The sequence below is a fragment of the Natator depressus genome, chromosome 3, assembly GCF_965152275.1.
Source record: "Natator depressus isolate rNatDep1 chromosome 3, rNatDep2.hap1, whole genome shotgun sequence".
In the NCBI taxonomy this organism is placed as follows: Eukaryota; Metazoa; Chordata; order Testudines; family Cheloniidae; genus Natator; species Natator depressus.
Window position 1 is genome coordinate 135,714,414 of NC_134236.1, and position 12,606 is coordinate 135,727,019.

The 12,606-nt window shown below is 39.1% G+C and overlaps 1 protein-coding gene across 1 annotated transcript in view; it reads left to right on the forward strand.

Moving 5' to 3' along the window:
- RYR2 (ryanodine receptor 2) overlaps positions 1–12,606 on the forward strand; it is a 698,126-nt gene that overhangs the window by 417,381 nt on the left and 268,139 nt on the right. Inside the window, exons 27-28 of the mRNA XM_074948896.1 lie at positions 4,687–4,895; positions 7,436–7,610. Coding sequence (XP_074804997.1) covers positions 4,687–4,895; positions 7,436–7,610 — 384 coding nt within the window. The remainder of the gene's footprint in view (positions 1–4,686; positions 4,896–7,435; positions 7,611–12,606) is intronic.

Here is a 12,606-nt window from a genome sequence, read left to right on the forward strand (position 1 = left end):
AATTGGATGTTTCTAGTTGCATACTACTTAGCTTTTATGCCAATGTATTACATGCTAATTTAGTGCCTAGACTTAATAAAATTTGAAGAATAATATTAAATAAATGCAAATAAAGATTAAACCTTCATTTTTCTAAGTAATATGTTCAAGGTATTTGAAAAGCTTGTGGCGGGGTTTTTTTATTCTTTTTTAGAATATGACAATACTATGAACTGATAGAGTTAAACTGCTATATTATATATATATATGTTACATAATATGATTGTTTTGCAGAATCGTTGCTTTCTCAGGTTTTCTTGTCTGACATAGGATGTTTTCCTTTGAAACATTGTGGGAAGCCCCTCTTCGTCATTCAAATTCTATATTGTGTATTGTAAAAGGATTTAGAGATCTCTAGTGGTTTTCTGGTTTTTGGTTCATGATTTTTTTTTTAAGCCTTGGTTAACCAAATGGAGTATCTTCAGCTGTATCCTTATTAATTGTTATTTATTGCTTCCAGTAGCACCCCAAATGTACTAGATGCTGTACAAACATCATAAGAAGATACAGAACTATTTGGCATCTAAAAATACAGTGAATCAGACAAAGTGTCGGGGCAATGGGTGAAACATACAAGTTGTTGGGTGATGTTTAGTTGTTTTTTTAAATGAGATATATACACTATTCCTAACTTCCGTTCAACCTTGCTATTAGTAGTCAGCTAATTTCTTGTAGAGTTATGACACCGGGGGTTTTCAGGAGGCATTTGATGTTGCGAGGGCAGTGGGCATGTAGAGCAGCAAGGATAGAAAATGCAATTTATAAACAGCTGTGAGGAAGAAAGCTCGGGGCAGTTTTGCTGAGGCTGGCATCACTGGCAGGGTGGAGAAGAGGGGATGGAAGGCAGGAAAAAAGACAAGAACAGATAAGTACAGAGGAGACAGTTACATAGAATCTTCAAGGCTTGAACAAGAAGCTGGGACTTAAGGTAGTGGAGGGATTGGAGAGGGGAGATGGGGAGTGGGTTGTTGACATGGTCAAAGCGGCAGGCAAGACAGGTGATTTTAGCAGCTATGTCTTGTACAGACTGAAGGGAAGCAGTGGAGCTAACAGGAAGATCAGAGATGAGAAGGATGTTACAGTAATCAAGATGAGCGAGTCCCTGAATAAGTGTTTTAGCTGTATGTAGAAGAATGAATTCTAGAAATCTTATGGAGAAAGAAGTAGCAGGATCCAGACATAGTCTGGATGTGCAGGAGAAGGGAAACAGAGGAATCAAAGGATGAGCCCCAGGTGTGGGCCTGACTGACTGGTAAGATGATGACATTGTCTATAATGACAGAGAATATGGGAATTGGGAAGGCAATAAGGGGCCTTCTCCTTCTCCTCCTTGTGCCCTGTAGTCCTTTACAGCTTTGTAAAATGTGATCATTGCCATTTACACCCACTTTGCACAAGGGTGACTGTGTTAAGTTTAAGTTGACAATGGGACATTTGGAAGGAAATGTCAGAAACAGATAAAATGCAGGACTGGATGGGGGAAGATAAGTTAGGAATAGTGAGAGTTTGCAAGTAATCAGTTTAGAGGTGGTAGTTGAAGCTGTGTAAGAGGATGAAAGAGAGGTTGTAAAGTGAGAAAAGGAGGCAGCCAACATGAGAGCCCTTTGGGTACACCCTTTTGTGGGTTCTCCTCCTCTGTATCTCTTTCCATGGATCAGCCAGAGAGATAGGAAGAGGACAGGATAAGATGTCAAGGAGGAGGGTATGAATGAAGGTATGAGGAGCATCATAGAGATCAAGAAAGTTCTGGGTGAAGTAGAACCCTTGAGACATTTTCTAGAAGAGGGCATTAGAAAACTTTGTGAGCGCAGTTTCGTTGGAGTGAGGACAGAAGCGAAGTTGGAGAGGATAAGGCAATGGTTGTAGGTTGCATGCTCAATAAGGTTAGAGCTGAGGGGAAGAAGGGAGTGGTGGCATAATGGGAGAGAGAGACAAAATCAATGGCTGGCTTTTTTGTCTGTGGAGGAAACCATAATATACTTACATTCTGAGGGGATGGAGCCAGAAAAGAGTTGGCAGTTGAGGAGGAAGGAAGAGGAGTGCATGAAAGCAGGAGGCCAGGACAGGTATCGGCTCAGGAGAGTAGTGGAGTGGGTCAGAGGTTAGAGATAAAGTGTGAAACCTCAGTGTCAGTTGTAAGGGAAAAAGAGGAGAGAATAATAGATTTATTCATGCACTCCAAAGTGACACATGCACATTCTTTCCTTTTTTAAAATCTAAATACATTTTATTTACTGACTTAGATTATTTTTTAAACCCATGCATTTCCCAACCACTCCACAGTTCTCTGGTGCATTAGGAGCTGCAATGGTTCACTTATGCCATGTACCACTAATCTTTCTGTGGAGTTTACATCTGTTGTGATCAAGATACATGACACACTGTTTGCATAATAATGTCAGTGGTAAGAGTAAGATTAATGTGTCCGTCTACTGGAGATTTTTTAAATAGTGTTTCATGCTGAGCCCCTCTTGAGTGAATTGTTATGCAGCCATGGTAGTCTTGAAGGAAAAGTATGTTCAAGGCAGAAAATGTGATACTTTTATCCTGTAACCTTTTAGCCTGTAAACTTGTGTGTTGTTCTTTACCTGTTGCAGTCAGGGCAACTGTTTAATAGGACACAATATCTATACAACAGTTTAGGATGATGTCATGGTTCCTTCCCCACTCTGAACTCTAGGGTACAGATGTGGGGACCTGCATGAAAACCCCCTAAGCTTATTTTTACCAGCTTAGTTTAAAACTTCCCCAAGGTACAAACTAATTTACCTTTTGCTCTTGGACTTTATTGCTGCCACCACCAAGCGTCTGACAAATACATAACAGGGAAAGAGCCCGCTTGGAAACGTCTTTCCCCCCAAAATATACCCCCAAGCCCTACACCCCCTTTCCTGGGGAAGGCTTGATAAAAATCCTCACCAATTTGCATAGGTGAACACAGACTCAAACCCTTGGATCTTAAGAACAATGGAAAAGCAATCAGGTTCGTAAAAGAAGAATTTTAATTGAAGAAAAAGTAAAAGAATCACCTCTGTAAAATCAGGATGGTAAATACAGGGTATGCAGATTCAAAACACAGAGAATCCATCTAGGCAAAACCTTAAGTTACAAAAAGACACAAAAACAGGAATATACATTCCATTCAGCATGACTTATGTTATCAGCCATTTAAACAAAACAGAATCTAACGCATATCTAGCTAGATTACTTACTAAGTTCTAAGATTCCATTCCTTTCCTATTTCCAGCAAAAGCCTCACACAGACAGAGAGAACCTTTGTTTCTCCCCCCCTCCAGCTTTGAAAGTATCTTGTCTCCTCATTGGTCATTTTGGTCAGGTGCCAGCGAGGTTATCCTAGCTTCTTAATCCTTTACAGGTGAAAGGGTTTTTTCCTCTGGCCCGGAGGGATTTTAAAGGTGTTTACCCTTTCCTTTATATATATGACAGATGGGAAGTGAATAAGGATAGTCTATTCAATTGAAAACGTATATGTTATTTCAGTGTTCAGCAATATTTTCTAAATACCTCTTTGAGTCTGATTTCAAGCATCATAAAAACATTGATTTTTCTTTTATCCTTGAACAGTTTACAGCCTTGAGCTCTGTGTATTCACAAAAGCTTGTCTCTCCCACCAATAGAAGTAGGTCTAATAAAAGATATAACCTCACCCACTTAACCTCAGATCAGTCAGTTTTATTATAATAAGAAATGCCAGTTATTTGTCCTACACTATATTTTAAAGGGCATCTGTTTTTTCAAACCCTCTGCCCTTTCTCCTTGTGATATTTTTTCTAATGCAGAAATGTGGTCATCTGGTGCGTTAGAGACTCATGCAGATAAATGTATCCTTTCCTTCTGCCCACTCCTTCTACTGCAGAAAAAGGATGCTAAAATAACATGGTCCAAGTACCCTTAGCTATGCACATATAACTGTGGGTAGGACTCATTACAGTAAATAAATATTAGTACAGCAGTGTTACACTGAGAGATTTAAGAAGCTCTATCTAATTAACATATCAAATATCAGATTAAGTACCAACTAGGGAAGAAGATTTCTGATAGTAGAGGACTCTAATTTAGCAAGGAGTGTCATAATAAGATCCAAAGACTGGGTGTTGAAGTTAGAAAAATTCAGACTGAAAATAAAGCACTTTTTTTTTTCACAGTGAGGTGTAATTACTCTTTGGAACAATTTATCTAGGGATGTGGTGTAAACTCCATCTCTTAAAGTCTTTAAATCGAGATGGGATGTCTTTCAAAAATATATGATCTATCTCAACCATACAATATGGGCTTGAAGTAGGAATGTTGAGTAAAAATTCTGTAGTCTGTGTTATGAAGGAGGCCAGAGTAGATGTTCATAATTAACCTTCTGGCCTTTAAAATCTGAGTCTCTGATATTTTCTTGTGCATTACCAATCATTGGTAGCATTACTAGCTCACTGGATTAACTGAGCTTTCAGGGCTTCAATTCTTGGCTATACAGCATCATGGCTTATGGTAAATCATTGCTAAATCCCCTTATCTACTTCCTAATATTTTTCTATAAGGTTGAGAGGTATGGATACTATACAGTAATCTCCGTTTATTTTCATTGCTTTCATTTTGTTATCAGATAAACATAAGGGCCTTTTTTTCCCCCTGCAGCTACAAGGTCAGACATGTGCACTGGGATAATGGAAAGGTTCCGGATATTCCGCACTGAGAAGACTTACGCAGTAAAGGCTGGAAAATGGTACTTTGAGTTTGAGGCTGTCACTGCAGGAGACATGAGAGTTGGCTGGACCAGGCCAGGCTGCCAGCCAGACCAGGAACTTGGCTCAGATGAGCAAGCTTTTGTCTTTGATGGCTTCAAGGTTTGTATAGTTTGTTTTGATGGGATTGATTGTAAGTAGTGACAGTAAGTTGTTAACAAAAATCACTTATTTTTTCTTCCTATTCTAGTTGTTTCAGCTTAATGCCCTTCTGTGCCTTAGCTTTTGTTTCAGTGTTTGAAAATATTAAGAATCCTCTTTAGGGTCTGGGTGAAATGAAAGGTAAAATAATATTTTAGAATGTAGAACCGTATTACTTGGCAAAAATACAGTAAGAGCACTTGGCACTTTCATAGCTCTTTTCGTTTGAAAATCGCAAAACGCTGTACAAAATTGGGTGTGTATTTGAGGCACAGAGCACTTAAGTAACTTACCCTAAATCAAGTCATTGGGAGAGCTGAGATTAGAACCCATTTCTCCTGAATCCTAGTGCAGTGATCTCCCGATAGGAAATAGCTATAGGAAAGAGAATGTGATTTTCATTGTCAGCAGTAATTCCATTGGACTGAATTTGGTTAAGAATATAGGAATGTAAAAGTTATGAAAATGAAGACTAAATTTTAATGGAAATTTCTGATAGTATTTAGCACAAATTAAGTATGAGAAAGCAGGTAGTTCTAGCTCCAACTTCAGTATGAAAAAAACAATGAAAGACTGAAATCTAGTTGTATGGGTAATATGTAGATAAGCAGAACATTTTTTTATGCCACTGGTTTTTGATCCTTCACAAGAGTCAAATGACTCATTAAAGTGTGGCAGTAAAACATCATTTTAGTGTGAAGGCATGTGAAATCTCTGCCATGATAACAGTTGCTATCTAGACTAGTGGTGACTCATGTCTTAGTACAAAAATGCATATTAACTGCATTTTGTGTCTGGAGTTGGAATACAGTTATGTTGTTGTTATAATACTTGACAGAAGTTAGCATTACTCTTCACAAACTCAATTTCAGAAATGCAGATTGACAAGCAAGCCTACCTCAGCCCTATTTTATTGCTGTTACTGCATTTCTATTTGACAGTGTTGTATGATACAAATTGAGATGCCTTAACATTGAACTGAAAAGTCAGAATTTTTTAAATGACTGATCAAATTAAATAACCATTCACAGTGTCCTATCATTAGCAGAGGATGAGCACTGAATATATTTGAAAATGATAACAATAAAAAGCTGAGAATCAATTGTCCTGCTAAATCCTGAGTTGGGACCTTGATGTTTTCCTTGCAACTGTGTAAGATCACTAACACCTAAAGCAGCAGTGAGAATGCTACTCCCTGCCTTCTTTTAGATATAAACCATGTCATCAGTCAAGTTTTCCAAGCTAATACAATCTCAGGTAAAAACTCCTTCAGTCTATTTGTAAGCCAATATTGGGATTTTAGTAATACTTTTTGTTTTGCTAAGATTAATGTAATGGACATTATCCCCCTTTTTAGTTGTATTTCCTGCAGGAAGCACATTTTACCTTTGCTGTGTGTTCTATTCCAGTTCCCATCTGATTTCCAGGTGCTGTATAAGATGTTGGTTTTGACTGATACATTTCTTAAGGATTTTAGCTGTGACTGTCTTTTAAGAATGGCTCTATCCTCTTGTACCACAGAAGTTGAGATCAGCTGAGGTGCTGGAATTAACAGGTTCCAGTTTATTTGGGAGGCCGTTTACAGGAGGGATTTTAGATGAAGTTTCTTCAGTTCTGGAATTCACTCCCCTCTTGGTCAAAGAGAGCTTGAGATTGTTGACTTCCAGGGCATGCCGCAAGGCTCATGTGTTCTCCCAGGCTTTTGAGGAGTGGGAGTAAGGGATGGAAACTTAGTCCTGATAGAATGGGTGTGTTAGGAAGAGATATATTGATAGTGGGGGTTTTTTGTGTAAATTTTCTAAGAATTTGTATGTATTTATTTAGATTCTGCTCTTATGCAAACTCCACAACAGGCATCCATCCAAACCTGCAATATTTATTCCTCTAGAGGTCAGTCGTGCAAGGTGCTGAGCCACTCTTTGAGGTAATGAATGCCCTCAACTACTTCTATAGAAACAAGTGGGAACTGAGGGTGCTCATCACTTCCAAGAATTTCTCAGCATGTTCAGGCCGATAGAGAGCATGGCAGGCATGTTGCATAAATCTAAATAAATGCATTAAGAATAACATATTTTTGAAGATTGCTTGGAAGCATAAAATTTAGAGGCCAAACAATTGCATGGAAGTAATTTTAAAAATACTATAAAGCAGCTATTTAACTTTGCAATTGAGACCATATTATTTTCATGACAGACCTTTTGTAGATCTTCCAAATAAAAATAAAATATGCTCTTACATGTGTTACTAATATGCTGAAATATCAATTTAACTCATCTATTCACTGGGCCTCATTTTACAATGCTGATGTTCAACAAAATTAATTGTAGGATTGCCACTCTCAAAGTGTAATTGTGATACTCATGAGCATTGTTTCAGAATGAGTTGCTGTAAAAGTATTAATTCTAGTGCTGTGTTAATTGAGGGGGATGATTATTAGTCATATCACTGAGGGGGAGGGAAATACTCTCATTGTTTTTATCCTTCTCTGAAATCCTTTTCAGGCCCAGCGGTGGCACCAGGGTAATGAGCATTTTGGCCGCTCTTGGCTGGCAGGGGATGTTGTGGGATGTATGGTTGACATGAATGAGCACACCATGATGTTCACCCTGAATGGTGAAATCCTGCTCGATGACTCAGGTTCAGAGCTTGCATTCAAGGACTTCGAGGTTGGTGATGGTAAGTGGTTGCACGCTTTGTTAACTTGCTTTTGTTGCTAGATTGTGCCTACTGTGGGTTGACATCCTTTTAACATGCTCTTTGTGGGTGTACGAGCAGATGAGAATGCAGCTTTGTCACATGTGCACAGCATAGTTTGGCAGAAAAATACTTATTACTTGGCATTGCTTTACAATAACTTTGCTTTCTCTCATTTAGCTGAGAACTGCATAGGGCAAAAGGGTGAACATCAGTGGAAATAGAATAGTAATTACTGTATGATGCTGATCTTGAGCACTAGTATTTCAGTTAGAGCAGCTTGGTTCATCATTTTGTTACAGTACTGAGGCACTTCTTCAGAACTGGTAGCTCACGAAAGCTTATGCTCAAATAAATTGGTTAGTCTATAAGGTGCCACAAGTACTCCTTTTCTTTTTTCTCCTGATAAAGAAGTTTTATGTGCTTCTATTTCCCATCAAACCAGGCTTACGTGTACCTTTCTTTCCCCCATCACCTAATTGGGCTTAGGTGCACCCACTTCCCATCCATGGGGTTTGTATGCATAAACTTTCATTTACAATATAAATAATGGCTAAAAATTATCCTAATGCCAATATAACATAAAAACAAAACAAACACCACATACCCATTGCACCGCATCATGGCAAAAGTTTTTGTAATAGACTGTGTGTTTTGGGAGAAGCCAATCAACAATGAAAGGTACAACTGCTAAAGAAAACTTTCAGTCACATCTAAAGCTTGAGTAAGTAAATAAATAAACATTTCAGTCTGTCCTGAAGGGCAACAAATCTAATCAGTTTTGTACAAAGGGCAGGAATAGGTTCCAAAATTGTGGGCCACTCCTGCAGAAAGCTGCACCTTTTCTTGTATACGAAGAGATCTACACTTCAAGTCCCTCCACTCACTGCAGCTGTGGCAATACTGTTCGGGCATTCTTGTATAAGACAGCTCTCAAATAGGCATGTCTTGTGCCGTTATACTGTTGTACCGCAGGTAAACAGTGCATCTTGCTGTCCCATTTCTAGGCAATTGGCTGCAGACTGTTAGCACTCCCATAAGTAATCAAACCACTGTTGGGTGTAACAATATTTGCGCTTGGGGGGGTTGTTTCTGAGGTTTATCTTCAGGCCCTCAAAAGAAAAATGAAGGTAAATTAAATGTTGGTGCAAAGAAGATGAGCGCTGATTTTGATTTTTACAATGAAAAGTTTTTCCATTGACTTTGTTGGGTTTTGGATTAGGCCTAATTCTCAAGTTTGCTTCAGTGACAGGATGTAGAATTAAGAATTGATTTTAATAGCTACAGTTGCAGAACCACTGTAGGGCTGCAAATGTCTGATAAAAGTGTTTCTGAATAATTTAGTGTGGTGCTCAGAAAAATCCACACACCCACAAACAAAAATTAAAGTGCTAGATGGAATTTTAAATCTCTCAGACTTGACAGGTCCCTGTTAATGGAGATTTGTGTTTGTTCACTGCATATTTTGAAAGTTTGTATTCTGTTTTTCTGAATGATACATATATTGGTAAATAATCTCTAAATGGCTTGCTAGAAACATGATTGTATTGCCCAGTAGAATTTCACCCTCAAAATATTCAATGTAGAACACAAAGTTGCTTCATTCTGTCTGCATTTGCAGTATTATGTGACACAATTTGTGCTTCCAGTTTCAAAAAGGCATTGAAACAACTCTGAGAGATGTTTCTGCAGACATACAAGAGACAATGGGCTTCCTCAAGCCATGCCTGATATTAATTATTTATAGAGCACTGAGTGTGATCCCATTGTAATAGAAACATATATAGAAGAGAGAGTCCCTATCCTGTCCACAAGTTCCTCTCCACATTGTCATCGAAGTGTTGTGGAGCAGTTCATAGACTGCAGAAGGTGTCTAATCAGAAGACCGGTCAACCACTGGGAGTCTTTCCATTCACTTGAGTTGGCTTTGAATCAAATCCTCTTTCTATGACTTCCCTGCTGCCTGTCCCATATTCATGTCATGGGACAGTGGTTTTCCTTTTTGGGCCTTGTTCGCGTGCTACACAATGCTGAATATAACAGCACTTTTCTGGGGTCATGAAAATAAATTCTTATTTCTCTCTCTTAATTAAAAAAAAAGCTTCAGTTTTCTAGTCTGCTATGGTGTGCATTCATCCCCACTGTAAATATTTTCTGTGCCATATTCACAGAGTGTAAGTAAGTTGATGTAATTGATCAATAGCACATTGTCACGTGTGCATTTGTCAGTTGAAATGGCATGTGTCTCTACATGCTAAGAACGCTTACATTGACTGATGAGCTCACATCTCTTAGAGTATGTTACTGTGCTTTCAAAATTATAGCTTTTAATAACAGGTTACATTGTACTTTCTTTGGCCTCTATTTTAGTAGGATGTAGAGTTGGTAGAACTGATGAAGGTTAAATGACTTCTCCTGCATCAGCTTTCCCAGCTCTGCCATAAGAAGAGGAGGTGCTCATTTTTGTCAGTGCTGCCCTAGAGCTGCTCCTGATTTCATTTACATTCCCCACTCAAAGAAGGTGTGGTGAGTGTGAGTAGAAGACTCCTGCTTCCACCTACCAGTGTACTCAATTCTGTGAACTTCGCAGCCCTTATTACTGAACAAGGTCTTACAGCTGTAACTCAGGCTATGTCTACACTACCGTGGTAAGTTGACCTATGTTACGCAACTCCAGCTACGTGAATAACGTAGCTGGAGTTGGCGTACCTTAGGTCGAGTTACAGCAGGGTCTACACTGTGGGGAGTCAATGGGAGAAAATCTCCTGTCGACTTACCTTACTCTTCTTGTTGGGGGTAGAGTACAGGGGTCGACTGGAGAGTGATCTGCTGTCAGTTTGGCAGGTCTTCACTAGACCCACTAAATCGACCACTGGTGGATCGATCTCCGTGTCAATTCCTGCTGTTGTGTAGACCTACCCTCAAAAAGCAGGCAAGAATGATCTCTTCCACCCCCCACCGCAAGCATTGAACTGATAGGGTAATTGAGAGGTTAACAGTGGCCAGTACTGGATGCTTTAGAGGGAAATTTTGACTGATCCATCCCCTGTTGTCCACTCCCAGCTTCAGGCAGTTGGAGACTTAGGTTGCTGCAGAATGAAGCTTTTCACTTCAGGAAAAAGATAACAATTTGTCAGAGCCATCTGCCCTGCTTTAGAGGACACAGCCTACCTATAAGCCAGTGCTAGTGTTATAACATATTTACAAACAGGGAAAAAGGAACATGGCTCTCTGCCAAGTTACCAATCAGGTTCACAGGCCTCTATTCATGCCAACAGGAAGAGTTCCACAGAATTATGACAGATGGTTCCACTTGTGACATATCATTCTTGTCAGTAGTAAACATAACTATTAAATGATAATTGCACATTATATATGTATGTGCAAGAGAGATTTCATGCAGGAGGTATGGTGTATTTATGCATTATAATTCTGAATATTCAGCCAGGTAAATAGTATGATTCAAATTCCCTCCCCAGTTACACCAATGCAACTTCAGAGTATGATTTTCATGTCTGCACTGTATATGTGGCAAAAAGGTTACAAGTTGCACCCCGTCTTCTCCAAAAGAGTATAAATTACACAGAAATTATGCTGCCCTTATCCTTTTGCATTGAGCAAAGGGTGGCATTATGTGGTTCACCTTGGATGAGGAAAAAGTGGATGGAGTTGTAGTCAGGATCAAATCCTTTATTCAATATGCATCTGCCAGAAGCAACCTGCAGGAGAGGGGAGAGGCAAATCCTACCCTGACTCATGCCCTGTGCAACTGCATCTACTTTGGTGTGGTTGCATTGCATGTAAGTCAAGGCAGGATTTGACCTATGGAGCAAATTAATGCTGCCACAGGCATCTTCAACCATTTTCACTCAATTTATGAGGCACCACAGCAAATACTGGTCCACTGTGGGGTATTTGGGGGATTTTGGCTATTGCAGAATGAGTTGGTGATTAATCTGGTGCCTGTGGAACTGGGCTGATGATACAGATTCTCATCTGCATGTCACACTGACTGGTTACTGAGTTAATGAGAACCTTCTGCATTTAGCCAATTGATGTCAAGTGAAAAATTTTCCTGGGTAAGGATTTAGTCCAAAGTTCATAGCAACGTAGGCTGCTTGGTCAGATATGCGTAACTTAAAGACAACTTACAGATGTATCTATTGTACTAAGGTATCTCTGAAAAACAGGTATCTGCTAAGGTTATGATTCCTATTCATTTTACCAAGTTAGTGAATGTGTGATGAGAAGCAACTGTGTACTATATTTCTAATAATGCTTGCCTCTGTGAGAATGCTACTCCAGATCTGACAGACATGCATGCATGCATGCATGCATGTAGTAGAATTAATAATGTATGTGTGTCATCTTGGACACCACTCATTTCCCTTTCTTGTTAGGGGTGATAAGATGCAGGACTGCATTTTCATTATATACTCAGCTTCTACACTCCTATTGTTTTCCTGCCTGCTTCTGCTCATCACAGCAACTGCCACTACCTGTATTATGCATAACTAAGCTCTTTCATTTATGAGCTGATTGCTGTAGTAAGGGACTATCTCATCTGAGTTGGATCTCCAATAGCTGTAGATACAGAATTTGGTAAAAAATATTGCCACTTCCTTACATGGAACATTGACCCTTGCTAAAACCCACCTTAACTAGCTGCTCTTCTATTGCAAATTCACATGAATTTGATGTAGACGGCATTTGATTCTTCCACTTTCCTGTTTTTGAGTAAATTTTGGAGCTCTTTTTTACATGTTCACTTTTTTTTCTTCAGAGTGGATGACAGGGACTTCTTAGAAATTTCATTCTAAATATATATTTTTTCCTTTATGAGACAAAATCCTATCTACATCAAAGAAATACACCTACAGTTTCTTAAATGCTTCATCTGTACTGTCACTAATAACTTCAATAGCATTCTGACTGTTCCAAAACTCCTCATACAAACATGGCATGCACTCATAGTTTT